Source organism: Hesperophylax consimilis, chromosome 8, assembly GCF_061612785.1.
Source record: "Hesperophylax consimilis isolate HC1 chromosome 8, BYU_Hcon_1.0, whole genome shotgun sequence".
In the NCBI taxonomy this organism is placed as follows: Eukaryota; Metazoa; Arthropoda; class Insecta; order Trichoptera; family Limnephilidae; genus Hesperophylax; species Hesperophylax consimilis.
Window position 1 is genome coordinate 24,148,668 of NC_142843.1, and position 20,424 is coordinate 24,169,091.

A 20,424-nucleotide genomic window follows, 5' to 3' on the forward strand; every position below is an offset into this window, starting at 1 on the left:
AAAAATTTACCTAGTAAAAAAATAGTTTAAGCAACTCTGACGAAAAGTTGGAACTCTTTCAACTTGATTGGGAAGTGTTCAAGTATAAAATAAAAAAATGACATTATTGTGGCCTTTTGAGAATTATTGTGATAAATATTATAATGCTTGTATATTAGGGACCTGAATCCTTTAAAATTGATCATCATTTTCATATTTTTATACCTACTTTTTGTATTGAAATATTTATTTTTAATATTATTGTGTTAGTATTATGAAATAAGCAAGTTTTGAGTAAAGCAGCTATTTTAAAGACAGTTTATATTTTCATTGAATTTACCATTTTCTACATCCAGTAGTAATAATCAACCATGAATAATATTCATTCATCCATGCGTAGATCATTTTCAAATGATCCATTATTTCAATTTCTTTGAGTGAATGATCAATTCCAAAATATCGTTTAATTGAATTATCCTGCTAGTAATTTCGCAACACACTTAAATTACTATTCGGTTAATTCAATTAATCGGTATTTAGGAATCGTTTAGCAAGACAGTTCGATTCTCAGATAAAAAAGATCAACGAGAACTGATATTCTGGAGTCATTGTTTTTAGACATAAATACTGAATGGTTAGATAATGTCCGTCAGTATTATCCAGTGTCCAGAGACTTTAATTGTTTTAAAAAACCTGCATTGGGCTGAATAGAAGGCCTCTTTCTTTTAACCAGGTCGTAAGCATCTTGAAAAGAATAATTCTTCTGTAGAATTAAATACCCTATGACCACCATAGCTGATCGGGAAACACCCGCATTGCAGTGGACCAAGACGGAGCCCTGATTGCCAAGTGCGTCATCAATGTAGGCGCATGCTTCTCTCAGTACTTCATTAATACACGTTTCTGGCAAATCGAGACATGGAACAAATTTCTTATCCAAATTAGTAAATGAGTCAACACCAATGCTTAGAATATGAGTAAATTTATATTTCTCTGCAATGCCTTCATCAGCGCAATCTTGCGAACCAATGTGTAAACCTGGAATTACGTTTGCTGGAATATTATCTGGTTTTAAGTCAACTACAAAACCGTATTGTTTCGAAGAATTCTCTGTTTTAAGTGGATCCAATCCGAGGGACCTCATCTCGGAATTGTCTATGTAGGTGGAGCCATCACTGTGAGTAATCACAGTTTCTGTGCTTTTAAGATTTACTTTTCTTTTGTTTATTTCTTCTAAAAAACTCATGTTTTATGTTCAGCGTCTTAACTAAATAGTGAGTTGGAGATCTTTGGGATTATATTGAACTTCGTAGAGATAAAGTCCCCAGGGTGGAGCTATAGAGACACGTGGATTCCAAGAGTGCTTTGAGGGAACTTGTAACATAATCTGTAAATCCCTCGTAGTCAATACATCCAAAGCAACAGCCTCAGCTACTCCCACCATTCGACGGATCTGTAACCAGATGGACAGGGCAAAGTTATAAAATACATAATATTACTTACACGCTTATTTCGTTACATGCATCGAACCTTTGAAGCACAAAGGTGCCAAGTCTGCCAAAATGATAAATAATTACTTTTTGATGGAAATCGATGCTTTTCCTCCGTTCTAGTCATAAGTCCACATTTTATACCATTTCTAAAATAGTCAAAGATATCCATACGTGCTATGGACGCTCAAACTTTAAAATTGCCCTCCTGAATCATTCATCTCCAGTGACATAATATCTTTGTGCTCCAAAGGGTCGATGTATGAAATAGAATAATGTATTCACCTGATTGTGCAAGAAACCTCTCCCTTTAATCTTTATATCATAAAAGTGAAAGTCATCCAGGTGTTGGTGATGAGATAATGTCAACAATGGATATGCTTCACACACTTCTATAGAAATAACTGTTCTTACATTGTTCAATATCTTAGACCGTGATGGTGCAGCTTTTCTAAACGTTTCAAAGTCATGTTTACCCACAAATAAATTTGCGGCTTCTTTAAATTTTTCAATGTCAAAGCTTGGTTTCCTGTAATTTGAAATATGTATTTATTAAGAATTATGTCTTTTATTAATTAAAACTATCGCACTATTAATTTTTTTTAATGCTTGGGAAACATCAACAACAAATTACACAAAATATTTTTGAAACTAACCAAATCAAATGTAGTCTTTGCCATTCTTCAATTGGTTGTGTTATTTCTTTGTCAGCAATCTTACGAAAAGCAAGCCTAAAATGAAAACTTTAAATTAATTACAAACATCTTTGGTTTTGAATACGGATGATAGGATGATACAGTATACATATTACATTATTTGACATTTAAGCTTTGAAGTACCGATCTCCCGCGACTTAATACCTCTGTTTTGCTGATCTCCCGCAACTTAATACCTCTGTAGTGCTGATCTCCTGTGACTTAATACCTCTGTAGTACAGATCTCCCGCGACTTAATATCTCCATAGTGACAATCTCCCGCGACTTAATACCTCTGTTTTACCGATCTCCTGCGATTTAATATCTCTGTAATGCCGATCTCCCGCGACTTACTGCCTCTGAAGTGCCGATCTCCCGTGACTTAATGCCTCTGAAGTGCCGATTTGCCGCGACTTAATACCTCTGTAGTGAGCCGAGGATAAAAATCCCACAAACAGGAAGTATTTTTTTCAGTTTACCAACTGGATAAACCGGCGCTTATAGATACAAATTTTTCATAACCAATGAAAACTTTTGGCGCTTGAGAAGTTAAATAGGCTTAGGTTATCGTATTGTCTTTTACTATTGATATGCTCACCTGTACAAATAGGTTCGGGATACAGCGGAGAATCGGGCATGGAATGTGTCCGGAACTCTTCTAAAATCCTTTATTATTATTCCTAAATTATTTTTTGCAAAATATTTATTTAGCCTGCAGGTTATACGACGCAACGAATCATGAACAAATGGTTCCCCACTTTTAGTCTCCAAATCGAAATGTGCCGTATTGTTGAAAGCGTGCACACCTGCATCAGTTCTGAAATATAAAAATTAGAAAGAAAATATTAGTTGGCCTGAATCCTGCCATGGCCATTAGGGCTGAGTGAATTTTTTTATTACAGCACAAGAAGTCATTAAGTACCATTTTTGGTAAAACCGAGTTAGAAAACATTCAGGGTTATTTAAAAAAAAAAAACTACGAGGGCAAAAAGACATCAATACGCTTTTGGCCAAAGAACGGCTGCTTTTGCGGGGAAAAAGTTATTATTTGTATAAAATGAGCTTTTATTAAAATAGAAATCATCAGGTTACTTAATGACTTTATACTTTCTTTGAATGTTATTTAATGACTTCTTGCGCTGCAGCTACGATATGTTTAATCATTGTCCTTATACTATATGAGAAAAAACACGAAATTTTATTGACCTGTGATGATATCTATGATATATAATTTTATTTGATTAATTTGTGTCATTTCACAATTAATTAATTAAAATAATATATAGTATATTTGCGGCACGTTCCAGAGTGGAAGATACTACCAGTATCGCCCTGGTGTAAGACCACCATTCAGAATTGAAACGTTGCTCCAAATGGCTTTAGCCGTGTTTAGTGACTAGATCTGAATAGCCAGGTACTTCCCCACCTTCCTCTTTCCCTTCCCCACTTACCCTCAGCCTCACAACATCCCCCAATTGGGGATGCCATAGTCTCACTGGCTCCAGACGGGAGCAGTTGGGACTCTTGTGAGGTATTCACTATAAAAAAAAAAATAAAAAAAATCTTCAGGGGGCGCGGTTAACCTTGAATTAATATTTATTATATTAATATTTATTAATATTTGAAAAAAACTAATTTTTTTACATGTTACTAGAAATAGTGTTACGACTGTAAAGAGAAGTTTGATTTTTTATGAGTTGCGAGAGCGAGAAACAATAGTCCACCACTGGCCACCATAAATAATAATAATAAAGTTACTAGAATTGCGCTTTGTGAGGAGCCCTAAAAAGTAGCTGTCAATGATGAAACATAATTGGGATTTTGTAATTCTAAAATTTCACTCCTGCATACATTCTAATTCACTCCTGCATTCCTTCCTGAAAATTAACATTAATAATTAAATTTAGTATAGAAAGTATAATATTCTAAAAAAAAATCGTTTTCTACTAAACATCAAACATGTCGGATACTTCAAACTTAGCACTCTATCAAACTCTCTTACATTATAACAGGGTCCATGAGTACCCGGGAGAAAAATACATTCTTCTCTCCAGCGACCATTGTGGGTACCAAACCATAGCTACGGACCGTCAGACCCAGTGTAGAATTAGTGAGGTACGAATTATAAAGGTAAGTGTTGTTTTTGTATTTTTCAAATTTGTGTAAGTTTATTATACATTATGACAGTTATTATTATTATTGACATTTTGAGGTAATTTGTCATAGCTTTTACTAATAATCGTACCCAAAACTTATTGGATAGGTTGAAAGCATTGAAGAATCTCAACCTACAACAAATTTAGCTGCTGAGATTGCGGATGCAAATTTTCGTGTAATGAGCACTGAGTTATAATATGCACACTATGTGTTTGGTATGTTTTATTTCTTTTTTAGGAGACTGATTTTGTAAGTGTATATGTTTTTTAGCTAAAATTAGAAACTGATTTGATTTTATCTACGTAATTTAGTGGTCTCTAAGAAAATAAAATATTTTAGTTGATTACGAAAGTGGTTTTATTTTTTGTGTGGTGTGTATTAAAACACTTCTTTTTAAATGCTAACATATCTTAAATGGTCAAAAGTATTTTTTTTTCTTTCAAGTTTTATTTCCAAAAAATCTTTGTATTAAGCGTGGGCAGCAATTCTAATAGTTTATCAAAGAAATAAAAACATATTCCCTTGTGTACTTAAATCATAGGTTCGTATGGTGAAATTAAGTGTAGTACGTAAGGGTTAAGATGGTATTTTTAGATTCATTGGACCTAGCCGATTTATATTATCATAATTTAAATCTTTCACAATACCTACTAACCTGCTAGAAAATGAAAGGTCAGATAAATAGTTTTTTCTTACAAGTCCCAATGCTATTTCAACGTTTCCTTCAATACTTTGGGGATCTTTTACGCCTGGCAAACAACCCCAGTACTTTTGGGAACCCCTGGAAGAAACATTATTATTTAGTCTCACAGAGTGGTATATCTATGATCACACACTATAAAAACTGATGGTGCTACAAATAATAAAAACCACGCTTCAGAAAAATGTATAAATTTTACGCATCATTAAGATTTTTTGGTAAATATTTACCTAACTGCTGCACTTTTAATAGGCACAGATTATGGAAATTACACTTGTTTCTTAATTACTATAAGAAACTACTACTACTTCGGAAGAGATGGTAAAAGATGCATTCAAATTCCATTTCTATTCAAAGTTCAAAATTTTCCTTATTAAACGATCCCTTTTTTTAGTACGGATTAATGTTTTTGGAAGTCTCGCTTCAATCTAAACACGCATAGATTACGTAATTAACCCAAACTAAGAACCTTATAACCTATTTTGTGCATGAAAATCGTTGTTTCTTGTAGTAATTGTTGAAACGAAGTGTAATTTCCATAACCTGTCTAAAAGTGCGGCGGTTAGGTAAACATTTAGCGATTTAAAGCAATGAAAACAGTGAACACATAAATTTTAGCGTATTTAATAGTAAACAAAAAGAGGGAATACATTTTATAATATTCAATATTACCTAAATTGGCTGCCTATGTACGACATAGTAAGCAAGTACCGATGAGTCATGATAGATTATTTAGTCAACTTTAAATATAAATAAAACAAACCTTCAAAGGCCAAAAATAAGAATTAGCATAACCTACTGCCTACTTGGTTTAAATGCTGCCTGTCAAATTTGACAGTTTTTAGTTCTACTTTTTCTAAGCATTAAGACTTTTCGTTTTCCTCATTCACTAAAAATATAACATTTTTGCCATTTTCGAAAACCAATAATTTGACAACCCTATCAAATTTATTATTTAAAAAACATGATCCTAGCCGAGAGTGGTTTATTTATGTCCTAGCCTTTCGGATAATGACACGTAATGTGATCTTTTATCTATGGATTCTCATTCCATTTTGACAATTTGTCTTGTCAGATCTATCTATGCATATTTTGTAAATAATGGCGCGATGGACGTTGCATAGTTTTGCTATTGTTTTTGTATTGTCGGCGTTATTTTCTGTAACAATAGTAGGAGATGTAGCTTCACTAGGAGCAACGGGATCAACAGTCCCATGGTATGAAAGCCTGCCGGCTGTCGCCATGGATTATAAGGTTCATGTTGACGCTGGCAAAGAGGATTGTTATTTTCAATATGTCCAGCCGGGAGCAACGCTGTACATAAGTTTTCAGGTAAATTTAATTTATTACACACACGTATTGCACGAATGAATGAAAATAATGAGAAATTTAATTTATAATCCATTGGTTTCAGTGCAATTCAATTTCAATGTTCAGTTAGAAAGAAAGCGTGTCATTTATTCAATGCAGTATTAAATGCATAATTTCTAGCATAATGCACATTCTTACTATCTTATCACAGTCTACAAATATACATTTATAAATCTTAACCTAAATTCATCTATAATTGCACAGTTTATTTTACAATATGTCTTGAAATCACCAACATTGCAATGGGAAGGAGAACATATTGTTTCATCTGACAAATTGAAACACTTATGATAAAATAAGTATAGCATTCTGTAAATATTTAATATTTTATTGTATGGAAAATGGTCTTATTCATTATAATCCTTAACCTTTCCCTTACTGTGCTAAAAAAATCCACGCGTTCCGGTGCTGTGTAGTCAATACACATCTCAAAATAAGCGATTTAATATCGGAAAAATATGAATATTCATAGCTTATCGATTATGTTTATTATATTTTATATCAAAAGTGATAATAATTGTAATTTAATTGCTGAAAACATGAAAAAACCATCGGCAGATGCTAAAGAAACGTGCGAGGGGTCCACATCTAACGACAGTTGATGTGGACCTGTGACTAGAGTGGCTAGCGGCTGGCACAAACACAGCTGTGCGGTCGTAGGTACCGATGGTCTAAATCAAAATACAACTGCAGACGTGTGGATGTCTGATGTTCCCGCATAGCGAATTAAAGCGGGACATCAATAGCGTGTCATTTCCTCGCACATTCTTCGCGTATTAGTATCAAACGGTTGATTGTATTGGTGTATTTGTTCCCGATTTTTAACAAAAATCTCTGATTTTTAATTGAATTTGAAAACTATGGAAAATATTATTTTTTAATTCAGTGCATAAATGTATAACGGTGGAATACCTAAAATCTGAACTCAGAATTTATTATTTTTATAGAGTTATTATAGTTATTAGAAGCAATGTGTAGTAAATACACACCACATATGAGGAAAGGTTAATGACATAAAAACACCTTCAAACAGCCATCCGAGTCTTGTATGTTGAAAAACGCGACTGGCTTAGTGGCCGAATTAGTTAACCTCATTTTCATTAATCATAATTGTCTGCAACTGAACATTATTTTTTTTCCATTCTAAATAGTCATTAGTCAATAACTGCTCTGAAACAGTATGGCAGAATGTATTTTTTCCATTCTAAATAACGTTGCCGCCTCACTAGTCGATAACTGTTCTGAAACAGTATGACGGTATGTATTTTGTTGTGGGTGAAAATAGTTTTTATGTATTGTAATGTTGTCATTTAATTTAGTTGAAAGAATAGACAGGCTGCCTGGTGCTCAATTTAACTTAAACTACTAAGGTCCAAGTGTTTCGCAAACTTGAATAATCAAATTTCAAAGAAAATATTAAAGTTCTGTTATTATTCTATTACGGGGCAGTTGTTTCAAAGAGCTTAAGTAGTACTTTCACAAAACTTGAATATTAACTTTGAAATTCAATGAATTGTCGAATTTCTGTGTAACAACTGGTCCTTAACCGTTTGATTGCCAATCGTCGACTTTCGTCGATTCGTGTTTTAACGAAGATTGCCGATCGTCGATTTCCGTCGATTGCGTCAGTCGTGTTCTGATTCGCGCGTACGTCGGGTGTGGTGCTGCGGCGTTGGTAAATATTATTCTAATATTATCTTAATAGTTGTAAGATCGTAGTAAACCGTTTAAATTTCAGATTCATTTATTATTTTTTTTATTTAAGTTAATTGAAAAAATATATCGTTGAGGGCGTCCTTTGAAATGTCTGACAGCGGGAGCGACGATTTCCACTCCTATAATTCAAGTTCGAGTAAGAGTAGCTCTGATGAGAGTGATGTCATACCTGTGTTTCCCAACCGCAGGATGCGAATTTCCAGTAATTCTTCGGATCGTGACCAAGAAATGGAGAGTAACACCGGAAATTACTCATTTTCAAATGTACCTCCCGGAACCAATTTTTCTACCGAAAATTCTCATTTTTTCGAAACGCCTGGACTTCGGGATCCTCCTCCGCGTGATTCTAAGCCAATATCATATTTTGATTTATCGAAATCCTTGAAAATTCAAGGAATTTATGGGGTTTTAAAAAAATATATAGTTTCATAAAAAATAATGTTTTTTTGGTGGCATTTTACAAGCAAATGTATGAATTTTTTGGCACTCAAACGGTTAAGGCTAGGCCTCCACTTTCGTGGCTAGTGTGAGTTGTTTATTCTCATGTTGTGGCCCTATATTTTAAATAATAAGTTGTATTTTTGCGACTGAGCAACTCCACGATTATATATCTCGGTAAAGTCCTAGCCTAAGGCTCTGGTAAATGAGCAACTTTTTACAACAATTTCTTTCCGGCAATGTATTGCTATCTCCTTTTTTCTCGTTTACCCGAGCCTTTAGAAAAGGGATAAATCTACATCCAGACAATGGCAGCAAATATTTCTAGGTACAATAAAATAATAACTTAAATATATTACCCACACACAGGCTGCGCCTTAGTGGGTTCCCATTATTCGTATTGATTTATATAATATTGAATGTAATTAATGTAAAAATTGGGAAATATAAAGGAATTAAAAAAAAAAAAATAAAAATAAAGAATTAAATTTATTTAGTACTTGGTGGCAGTGTTTTGCAATTTCTAATTTGTATTTTGATCAAATTTATTTAATATTTTTTATGTGTGAGCAAAAAAGCAGTGAGGTCGTATGTATGTAGGTAACCTAATATTTATTTTTGAAATTTTCTATTGCTATAATTTATTAATGTAAAATAAAGAATTCATTAAAATGTATGAAAGAAAACCCACCTGCAGAAGTTGTGGCGACAGGAGGCGCTAGTGAAGCATACTGCCGTCAGAATGTATGGGAAATGTCAGAAGTTGGAGGTGTTGTCTCTATTGGTATTTGCTAAAGGGTATTTTCTCTCTAGGGTATTTTCTAATTTTTTTTTTTTTTTTAAAGAAAGATAAACATTTCCGGGTTCCGAATAACCTGTCAATATTTGAAAATCTCCAACACCATTACAGTAAGCGGAAAATTTTGCTTGTGTTGTGATGGAGGACTTAGCCAGCCGAGGAATTGAACACACTACGCCTGGGTGGGACCCAAACTCGATGTTAACTCAGCCACCAACCGGTCAGTTAGCTAGTACATTTATTTTTATATGGGTTTCATCAAGTGACTTTCAATAATTGAGCGTCAATACAGGAAACTATCAATGCAGAACTGAACACGGTAGTTTCTAGTAAAAAGTTACCCATAGGAGTGAGGCTTGCTGTCCATAATAGAATGCTGATACTGAACCTGATGTTTATGCATTAGTGAAGCATGGAACTGGCGGAGGAAGGATGGAAGTAGACTGAATGCTGTAGAAATGAGATCCCTGAGGCCGTATCACGAGATACGGAAAGAATGTACAGTGTATGATGAGTAATTTTGCACTAGTAAATAAACAGTTTTATTGGAACCCATATGCTAAATGTATTGGTAAACCATAGTTAATTAATTTTGCTCAAAATTCTGCCTCAGTACAGGTTCTGGTGACTGGTGCTGGTGAGTGGTGAGGCAGGTTATATCCAACTTAAATATACCTACTATTATTTTTTTTTTAATTACTGTGCCATTATACATTTTTCTATTACTGTTCTTATGTATCTAAAGTTACCTTGAATAGTAGGTATGTATGTTTATAATCCTGTTATGTTTTGATTTTAACTAAAAAAAATGCAGGGCTGAAAGGGACTAGATTGCACCACCTTCGCACTCTCATAATTTGTTACAAATGAATTTATATATATAAATTAATATGTACAATTTGTAATATAATGTAAATGGCCTAATTGATCGTTAGTAAATACTTGAGTCGGGTCATGTCAATATGAGCAGCATATGTGCAGGAGGCAAGAAGTTTCTGCCTTGTACAGCCGTATGGTCATCAGCTGCGCTCGTCCAGTAAATGTGAGAGCACTAATCACAAAGTGTTATGGGTACGCGTAGATCTCACCGGTACGATGAGAATAAATGCGGGCCTATTTCGCTCACCAAATCTAGCCGAATCAGACGCTGTTAGGTTGTTTAAATACCTGAGCAACGCTGTAGACGTTGTCTTGGCCCGCTACCCATCGGCCGAGTTAGTAATTCTGGGTGATTTTAATGTTCATAATGAACAATGGTTGAAGTTCTCGGGCCCAACAAACTCGTCCGAGAGATTGGCGGAATCCTTTGCTCTTGTCTTAATTCATGGATAAGAGCAAAGGATTCCTATGAAAATATAACATAAACTCGTAGAATCTCCTACCAGAATACCTGGTACACAGAGGAGGTTACAGTGCCTTTAGGATCTTCCGACCACTGCCTGATTACCACCTCTGTCCCATCCTCCATGAACAGTCAACCTGACCAACATTTGAAGAGGAAGGTATGGCACTACAGGGCAGCCAAATGGGAAGGCATGCGGTCATTCTTCTGCGCCTTCCCTTGTAGTGCAGTCTGCTTTAGCTCAGAGGAACCATCAATCTGCACTTGCGAGGTGATCACATCAGCGATGGATTGCTACATTCCCTTCTTCGTCAAATCCTCTGGAGCGGGCACAAAGCCGTGGTTTCACCATTGCTGTGCTTAAGCAGTCAGACTCAAAAACACGGCTTAAAGCACTCAGAAAGTTGGCTCCTCTGATAACCTTTCGGAATACCGAAAACGGGCAAAGGATTGCAAGAGAACTCTAAATAGAGCTAGGAGCAACCACGACCAAAGAATTGTCCCAAAGTTGGCAGACTGCCCCACCGGTAGCCGTTCTTTCTGGTTACTCGCTGGTTCAATCAGGAGAAATTTATGCAGAACTACTTTTCCACCTCTGAACAAGTCCAATGGTCGGCTGACTCATGAGTCTCCCCCTTCCATTCCGTACTGCAGTTCCCAACAAATGAAGGAACCAAAGATCTGGAACAAGGAGGTTTTCCGTGTCTTGATCGAGTTGAAAGTCGACAAAACCAACGGGCCAGACGGAATACCTGCCCTGGTTCTTAAGAGGTGTTTAATCAACTCCAGTGCTCTCAAAATTATTTAAACTCTCACTCAAAAGTTGACTGCTCTTCCTCTCCGCACCAAATCAATGCGGGGGTGCCACAAGGATCTGTGCTGTTACCAACGCTGTTTTTGTTGCACATCAATAATCTCGTTGAATGTGCACCAATTCATTGCTAAGCTGATGACAGCACTGTTCACGATGTGTTATGTACAAACAGCTCGGGAAGTTTTGAGACAAAAAGTTGACCATCACCTCGAGTAGGTTGGTGCCTGGGGTAAGGCCAACCTGGTCAATTTCAACATCTCAAAACCCAAGCGGTCCGATTTCGGCAAAGTTAGCAGATTCTTCAATAGTAACCAGCTGCTAACTCTATATAAATCTCAAGTACGCCCAAAAATTGAATTTGGGAGCCACCTCTGGGTTGGAGCCCCACAATACTCGATAAACCTACTTGAATTTGTGCAAAGGAGGGCGGTTCGTCTGATTGGCAAACCATTGTTATACATCGATAGTTTAATGGAGCTGCTCTAAAAGCTAGCAGCGTTAATCCCCGGTGCATGTGCTAGAACTCGACGTACAGGAGCAGAAGACTCATTCACGGTTGATGTTGAGGTTGACTTCATAAGAATGGGCCGCTTCTTCGACTCGTTTTTGTTTAAGACAGCTCGTATGTGCAACGAGCTACCGTTTTTCCTCCTTCATATAATCCGGGCCTCTTCTAGACCAGCATTAATAAACCCCTTCCTACAGCCCCTACCTTAACCCTCCACACATTGCTGCCGGGTGGTGACATAACTCCCCTGCCTTTACACTGTACAGACAGGGGCGCTCTTGTGAGCTGTCACGTAAATCGTCATCGCAATCTATCCCACACTCAATGTATTTGTTTTAGTGGAACCTCATACGTCACATGCGACATCTGCGTACGGGGATAGCCGCCAATTGATCACATATGAGAATTTCCAATGAGTTTGAATTGTTGTATTGTATTGTATTGCAGGTTGTGAGGGGAGGTGACGGCATGGCAGGGTTCGCCGTGCGCCACCCCAACGGACAGATAGTTCACCCGTACGAGTGGAAGCCAAGCTCCGAGTACACAGACCAGTCCTCAACGGGCGGCTACTACTCAGTCTGCATCGATAACCAGTTTTCCCGCTTTGCCGGCAAACTGGTCAACCTCTATCTGACCGTTATCCGGTATGACCAGTGGGACAAGCTGACCAAAGAAGTTGAGGAGATGAACATGAACATGGAGAACTTTACTGTGAGTTTTACAAGTAATTACTTGTCTAAAGGATTCTTAGCATTTTTATTTTGATTTTAATACTACACTAGAGTTCTCGTACCAGTGGAACTTGGAACCCAATTGGGGTATGTTGTGTGGCTAGAGGGAGTGGAGAAAGGAAGGTAAGACGGTAAGGTAAGTTGGGAAGTGTCTACCACTCCGGAACATGTAACAAATATATTTATTTTAATTAAATGTGCAACAGCACATAAAAATGAATTGTAAATACTAGGTTTCGAACCTGGGATCCCTGCATTTAAAGCCACGGATCTTAAACGTTTGGGCCACGGAGGGTTTAAACAGTGATTCTTGCATATTTTATTTTCATTGATTTTTCTTATAACCGAAGCAAAAGAGTAAAGATAATATATTATACAATAATTTTATCTTTCAAAATAACATACTATACAATAATATATTATGTCGAGTTATCATGGAACCGTGTGATCAAAGTAATGTGAAAAGTTAGTTACGTATTTGCATGGTGTTATTTTTTTTATCTACGATTGAAAATCACCAAATATTTTGTCCCCAAATAAATTGCAAGTGATGTGAATGGTTTTATACTTTAGACCGATTTCCAAAGTCTATTATCTTATGAGATAAATATGTCACGGTTTGACGGATCTGACTGATAAAACCTCGTAAATGTATGAAAAAGGATGTACAAAATATGTATTTTAAAATATATAATACTAAAGCGTTGTTTTTATATTGAGGGAAATGAACTTTGAAATTTATCAATGGTATTTTTTTAAATTTCAGACAACAATAAAAACAGTGGAAAGAAACATCAATGAGATGTTGCAATATCAGTACTATTCCCGGGGAAGGGAGGCGAGAGACTACAACTTGTTATCTGACAACAATACTTACATCATGCGCTGGTCCATCATACAAATCTTAGCCATTGCAACTACATGTTCCCTCCAAGTTTTCTTTGTGAGAAAACTATTCGAAGTGAAGACAGGCAACACCCGATCCCGTATTTAGAACCGAAGTGTGCTATTATTTAAGAATCGTTTGGTTTTCGTACAGAATAATCAGTTGGTGTCAATGTTGTCACAATTTCTTTAAAGACTAATAGAAGATAATATTAATACATACTTATTATCAGGAGTAAATGTTGTGAGAAGTTAATCTTAAGTTGCCAAATATGAATAATTATGTAAAACCACTGGACAGATAATACATATGTACTAGAAAGGCCTTCTAGCTCATTTAGCACGCGCTTACACTGCCTGACATTGTATATCGCCATTACGTTTGATTGAAATGAAAATTTCACAATGAAGATCAGTTATGTATTCGAAACTTGCGTGCGACCAGTCTGACTTTTGAATCACGAAACACCCATTTCGCATTATCGCACATTCTATGCGTAAAACTTGTCTTGCATTTATCTCATTAATATAAGCTTCTATTTATATTATCAATTTGCAACACACTCGCTGAACAATTACTGAACATAATATTTTATTACTTGCAAGTTTATTTACATAATATATTATTTTTTATGATTTTTGGTTATCAAGATTATCTATTATAGATATAAACTTGAAAGTTATATTTACCATGGATTTAGTGTTACAACTTAATAAGAGATTACACAACAAGCATTCCTTTATTGAGAAACAGCCCTACTTATATAAGGTGTACTTAAATAAATAAACCTGTACTTTCATGTCAATATTGATGTATTTATTTTGAAAAGATATTTTTATAAAATTTGTTAATAAATGTTTCAAAACTTAAATGGTATTTTACTTTTATTTATACATTTTATTAGGAATGTTACCTTAATTAAGTAAACTTGAAGTACGAGTAGTACAACACAATAAATAGCAATTAACAGTCTTAAATCGTATAAATGTAGATTATTTTAAATGTTATATAATTACACATTTACATAAGTTAACCGGTCAGCAACGTAAGCAGATATACACGATAAAATAACGATAGCAGTCAAGTACAATAAGCGTGTTTACACGTCAACGCGTGTCTCTCCATAGAAATCGTTCTTACTCCGTTATTATTTTAGTTACATCCCTCAAACAAAAACTAAAAGGTCGATTATAGATCAAGCTACACATCACTACCAAGTTGTCTATGGAAATACAAAACAGGAATCTGCTGACAGTCGCATAATTGACACAACATTTTTACCCGCGCAAAATGTCTGCCGGTAGCGCCGCGCGCTTCACATATTAAATTTTTATAAAATATTTTTATATGAAATGATAAAAAAATGAGGTGATAAAAGTGTTTATTACACATATATACAATAGAATAAATATTTTTGTTTACATAATCTGTGATTTTAGTACCATTTTCACCTAAAAACATGACGTGAGTCATTTTTAACCTATTTTTAATGTTTGCGTTCTAAATTTTAATATTTAAAAATGCTAATATTTATTTGTAATATAATAATTTGAAAGCTTATTTTGTAACTTTTCTAAAACAGTTTTTACTATTCGGCTACGTTCAGAAATGTTTCATTTATAGAGCTTTAATTGTGAAGCGGTAATAACAAAAAGTTTTCGTAAAATGTCATTTCGTTAAAGACAGTTAAAGTGCTTACATGGCGATTTTCGGAGGGGTTAAAAAGGTCAAATTAAGTATCTTTGCATTTGAAGAAAATTAACAAAAATGTTTTTAATTAAATAATATTCTTATTGTATGAAAATAATTCATCCCTTAATAATCCCTTGCTAGAGTTTTGTTTTTTCAGAAACTTACACTTATTATTTCTCTAAATTCAGGTATTTTGTGATAGTTACTATGTATGTTTATATAATTCTAAATTACTTAAAACTAGACCTATCTATAGTTATATGAATGTAGAAAGTATAATATATACAAAGGGATAAAATAATTATAATACAATCTTGAGACCAAAAGAACCTCAGTTGAGTTTGAAATTAATAATATCATAATACAATTACCAGTAAAAGTATTAAATCTTATTGAATAGAAATAAACCACCAAAGGTTGTAATGGCTTTGCTTCAAATGTGGATTATGATTACATTGTGAGTGTTTGTAGAAGCTGTGCAAAGTGGTGTTAACCCAATCGCTGCCATTTACGCGTATCGGCGTACGAACGATCCGTGCCACAACTGCCATCTACGCCGTATCACGTAAATCGCCAGTATGAATGTTTCGAAGATGATATTTCTAAGTTCTAACGGTAGATGGGGCTAAATATTATTTTGTAAAATATTATGAACTGTTTCTTTGCGACATCTCTGGTAAAATATGATAATTTTAATTGTTTATACTACGAAAAACAACATCCAAAAAAGGTCAACAGATTTCTTGACGCAGTCGTTTGAATCTCCCGCCATCGCAGCGTCGTGTGTGTGGATATCACGTGGTTCTTATTACGTTCTCTGTGGTGTGGTTCTAAAAGTTTTTTTAATATTCGGCGGAAATGTGGACTTGAGTTTTGTATTCCCGAATTGAGAATTTAGTTTGCGTATTTTTTTTTTAATTTAGTTCGATATTTCTTTTCGTGTGTACTTTTATAAAATCATTTTTGAAACTTTATTTTTAATATCCCTAAATATGTCAAGACGCGATCTCAATGAAGAAGAGATAAGAGAATTCGTCCTCGATATTGACTCTGAAATTGAGGAAAGTGATGATGACTCAGATATTATAACGCAACTTAGTGACAATGAAGATGAGCCTATGGAGACTGAAGTTACCCAAAGAACTTCGTCAGGAAATTGGACTGTGAATTCCGGAAATTTTAAACCAATCATCCATCAATTTAATGATTTTCCATCTGGAATAATCGCGACCCCATTATTATCAGAAAATTCCCCGGAAATAAATTTTTTTGAACACTTTCTAAATACAAATATAATGGCCGAAATTGTCAAGGAGACAGACAAATATTATCAAGCGACTATTAGAAATAAAGTTATTTCTGAACATTCACGGCTTCGCAGGTGGAAAGATACATCAGTTAATGAACTCTACATATTTATTGCAGTGACAATGCTAATGACCAGAAATAAGCACCACACGATAGAAGAGCACTGGTCAAAAGATCCCCTTCTGACAAGTAATATATTTGGCAAGACGATGGCAAGAAATCGTTACCAGATATTGCTGAGTATGCTGCATATGTCAGACCCTGATTCTCAAATTGCTGGTGACAAATTAAATAAAATTAAACTTCTGGTCAATCACACTCGAAAAATGTTCAAAGAAACAATGGTGCCATACGAAAATCTTTGCATTGACGAGAGTATTATAGAGTTCAAAGGACGTCTTAAGTTTAAACAATATATTCCATCCAAACGCCATCGGTTTGGAATAAAAATGTTTATTTTGTGCGACTCGAAGACAGGTTATATTTTAGATATAATTATTTACTGTGGAGATGGGACGGATGTCACTGACAATCAATGTCTTGGGGCTTCAGGAGCTGTTGTCACCACTATGTTAAATGACTACCTCGGTAAAGGCCACAAATTATATGTAGATAATTGGTACACTAGTCCAATATTATTTAAATTTTTGCATGACCACCAAACTAACGCATGTGGAACGGTGCGAAAAAACCGTAAAAACATGCCAAAATTCAACAAATTGAAGAAAGGGGAAATTACTTCTCAGTATTCCGATTCACTGATGGCATTAAAATGGCACGACAAAAGAGAAATTCACATGTTAACGACGCTTCATGATGATAAAGTTTCTCCAACTGGGAAAATAAATTTTAGAACTGGAGAAGTAGTTTCGAAGCCAAATTGTATTCAAGATTATAATAAAAACATGGGCTTAGTAGATAAAGCGGATATGATGATAACTAGTGTAAATTCGCTTAGAAAATCAATTAAGTGGTACAAAAAAGTTTTCTTTCATTTAATCGATTTATTTTTACTGAATTCGTACATTATGCACAAAACCGTTACTTCCAAAAACATTACTTTTCCTGATTTCCAATTATATGTGATAAGACAATTATTAGAAAAATATCATACTACATCGCACCCTGAAGTTGGTCCATGTACGTCACAAGATGTGCCATTACGGTTATCTGCCAAAATGCTAGTAAAACATATGCCGATACCTATACCCGCAAAGGAAAAAACCCAAAAACCTTATAAAAACTGTTATGTTTGTTCTAACACTAAACTTAGACCAAAAACAAGAAAAGCGACGAAGTACATGTGTGGCGAATGTAACGTACCGTTATGTGTTTGGCCATGCTCAACAATATTCCACGAGAAAAAAGAATATTAATTTTAAATCTTAAAAACATTGTGTAAATAAAATGTAGTACAATTTAGTGCAATATCAAATATAAAATGTGAAAAAAGTTGGAGAATCGTTGCCGACTCGATACAATCCATAATGACATGTGAGTGTTTATCTTATATCTCTTTGTTTATTTGTGTTAGTGAGTCAGCACTATGGCGGTTCACCGCACTCAATTATTCTGTCGGTGTTTATTATTTATGTCGAAAATACATAACGGGACACACTCGAGGATTCAAATATCTTATCAAGTATGTACCAAAGATATCAGTAATGAGCATCTAGTATAAACAAAGCCCTCAATGGCAATGGGAATGCCGTAAAGATTAATTTAATTGAGAACTTAAAAAAGGCTGAAATAGCTTGGCGTGTGATAGTTGACAGAGTATATTGCTTGGGCAGGCATTGGGTTAAGCTGTTAAGGCATTATTTCTCTTCCATATTACTGTACTGAGAGACTTGACTTGTCTTGATACATGATTCATGATAACTATTTTCTTGGTGCTTGTCTGACTTGTTTCTTCCCGAGCGTGCGGCACATTGTGGAGTTAACACCCGCTTCCATTATGCAAATAGCTACTACCAAAAACAAGTATAAAATGTGTAGTTTGGTGTGTAGTGCCCATGAAAAGATGGGTTCTTATTTCTTTTTGCTCTGTCCGAGATAGTTGCCTGTGAGGGCCAGTAACCTATACCTCTGCCTAAGGTTCCTTGCTCGGACATGCTGTGATGCTATTTCAGCCGCATAGGTTCCTGGAAACCAACCTTTCTCACCGTCCCTAATACGCTCACCGTGGTACCATCCTGAAATATGTTTACATTGTTAATTTTATGTGTTTTTTTTATATTCACTGATTTTTATGAATGAGTAATGTTATGTGTAATGAACATAATATTATATATTTATTAAATTGGAAGTGTGATTAGAAGCAAGCAATAATTGTGCAAATTATTTGAATGCCATGAAATTATTTGTGATAAAGTTAAAATAAAAAATATAATATTACGTACAATGTTAATGACTTAAATATGTTAACAGCATTTATTTACAAATATGCAAAAATTCAAAAGTTATTTTATTTTATTCTATGAATTTTGCTCTAAATATGTATAAATATCTGAATTATTGTATTTCTTCATATATTTAGGTTTGTAAAGGTTCACAACCAAAAGCTGGGATAAAACTTATGATTAAAATTCTATGTTGCAATTATTTGTATACAAGGGTTGAGAGTTAAAATAATTACAAGTTTAAAATTTGTAATATTGTTAATTGAAACATAGAAAACACAGTCAACAAAGGAAGATAGGGTTGATTAAATATATAAATTACATCAACAGCATAGTAGTTTTTGCAAAGATTCCTTCAGGATAATTTGTTTACTTTTGGAAACAACTAATACGGTCTCATAGAAATCGTTGCATCTCCCTTATTATCATGGTGAGAAATATGATCAAAACACTGCTAGAAAGAGAAAATGCAAAGCTTTATTTATTTTTTAAACTAGAAGTTAACAGTTCACCAGTAACAGAAGAATTAAAATGTTCACCTTTATGAAACCAAAGGTTCTGAACTCAATTTGAAAAAAATTATGAAACTTTATGAATTTTTAATCAATAATTTTAGTTACAAAATACTTAAGGTGAGCCATTTTTATGTTCACATTCAAAATATGAATATATCAAAAATTATATTTTTATTTATAGTAATAAAATTTGAAAGCGTATTCTATCACCTTTCTAATGCAGTTTTTGTTTTTGGGTACATTCAGAAATATTCCATTTATTTGGATTTTATTGTAAAGCGGAAATACTTAGACCTTCTGTGAAAATATGCAGAGAATTGAGGGGTTAACATTGAATTACAAACCTTCATCGATTTAGCTAAGCGTTAAAAATGATGATAAATTTGTACATGCAGAATACTAGTTATTAAAAAAATTGGTTCATAAACTAATTTGGCATTTAATTAAAGTATCTACACACAAATAACATATGCGTGTTAGAATATATTAATAGTGTTTATAAAGAGTTGTTGGAAATAATAACCTAACTTTGGTACCTACTAGATACCAAATGAGAATGTTTGTAATCTATGCAAGCCTTATGTTTTGCAAGTGAAATTATGGAATTAATCTCTAAACATGCATATCTCAATAACAATTTTTAGATTTTTCTGCTAAATTGGACTGTTTTTTTATTTTTATAAATAGCCTAAAAACTTAATGTATGTAGTATGTCATTAATTTTCAGTATAATTTGATGAACTTAGTTGTTGTTGATGATTAAAAATATTTTGTTTATCTTAAATTAGTAAGAGTTCACCGTACAGAAAAACCGCAAATCTTGGGAGATTGAGAAAAGTTGGTGAAAAATACAAGATGTTGAAAAAGCTATAATAATGCCA

At 34.3% G+C, this 20,424-nt stretch overlaps 4 protein-coding genes across 9 annotated transcripts in view; 1 reads left to right on the top strand and 3 right to left on the bottom strand.

The window, feature by feature from the left end:
- Window positions 1-16: 16 nt before the first annotated feature.
- On the bottom strand, window positions 17-1,225 carry Mkp (MAP kinase-specific phosphatase). The gene has a single exon (XM_089635076.1). It carries the CDS (start codon window positions 1,223-1,225, stop codon window positions 635-637), a length of 591 nt encoding a protein of 196 aa, XP_089491202.1. The 3' UTR covers window positions 17-634.
- Window positions 1,226-1,246: 21 nt separating this feature from the next.
- LOC149421762 (uncharacterized) lies at window positions 1,247-5,832 on the bottom strand. Its single transcript, XM_089635075.1, has 6 exons — window positions 5,694-5,832; window positions 4,977-5,102; window positions 2,763-2,981; window positions 2,126-2,200; window positions 1,755-1,998; window positions 1,247-1,432 (listed from the first exon to the last, which is right to left on the bottom strand). The coding sequence occupies exons 1-6, from the start codon at window positions 5,741-5,743 to the stop codon at window positions 1,247-1,249; spliced, it is 900 nt and encodes a 299-aa protein (XP_089491201.1). The 5' UTR covers window positions 5,744-5,832.
- A 222-nt stretch (window positions 5,833-6,054) lies between these two features.
- On the top strand, window positions 6,055-14,497 carry loj (p24 family member logjam). The gene is made up of 3 exons (XM_089635084.1): window positions 6,055-6,353; window positions 12,457-12,720; window positions 13,507-14,497. The coding sequence occupies exons 1-3, from the start codon at window positions 6,123-6,125 to the stop codon at window positions 13,732-13,734; spliced, it is 723 nt and encodes a 240-aa protein (XP_089491210.1). The 5' UTR covers window positions 6,055-6,122; the 3' UTR covers window positions 13,735-14,497.
- A 753-nt stretch (window positions 14,498-15,250) lies between these two features.
- Exn (Ephexin) overlaps window positions 15,251-20,424 on the bottom strand; it is an 84,469-nt gene continuing 79,295 nt past the window's right edge. For 3 of the 6 annotated variants that reach the window (XM_089635079.1, XM_089635078.1, XM_089635080.1), the window contains one exon: window positions 15,251-18,821. In XM_089635079.1, coding sequence (XP_089491205.1) covers window positions 18,658-18,821 — 164 coding nt within the window. In that variant the 3' untranslated portion in view covers window positions 15,251-18,657. The remainder of the gene's footprint in view (window positions 18,822-20,424) is intronic. The other 3 variants (XM_089635081.1, XM_089635082.1, XM_089635083.1) reach the window with 2 other exon arrangements.

Bases quoted from the DNA above. Each gene is read 5' to 3' on its own strand.
- Mkp (XM_089635076.1), bottom strand. From the start codon at position 1,225: ATGAGTTTTTTAGAAGAAATAAACAAAAGAAAAGTAAATCTTAAAAGC.
- LOC149421762 (XM_089635075.1), bottom strand. From the start codon at position 5,743: ATGACTCATCGGTACTTGCTTACTATGTCGTACATAGGCAGCCAATTT. The intron at 5,103-5,693 runs GTAATATTGAAT...TGTTTCTTCCAG, and splicing joins TACATAGGCAGCCAATTTAG to GGGTTCCCAAAAGTACTGGG. The intron at 1,433-1,754 runs GTGAATACATTA...ATCTGGTTACAG, and splicing joins GAGGTTTCTTGCACAATCAG to ATCCGTCGAATGGTGGGAGT.
- loj (XM_089635084.1), top strand. From the start codon at position 6,123: ATGGCGCGATGGACGTTGCATAGTTTTGCTATTGTTTTTGTATTGTCG. The intron at 6,354-12,456 runs GTAAATTTAATT...ATTGTATTGCAG, and splicing joins CGCTGTACATAAGTTTTCAG to GTTGTGAGGGGAGGTGACGG. The intron at 12,721-13,506 runs GTGAGTTTTACA...TTTAAATTTCAG, and splicing joins TGAACATGGAGAACTTTACT to ACAACAATAAAAACAGTGGA.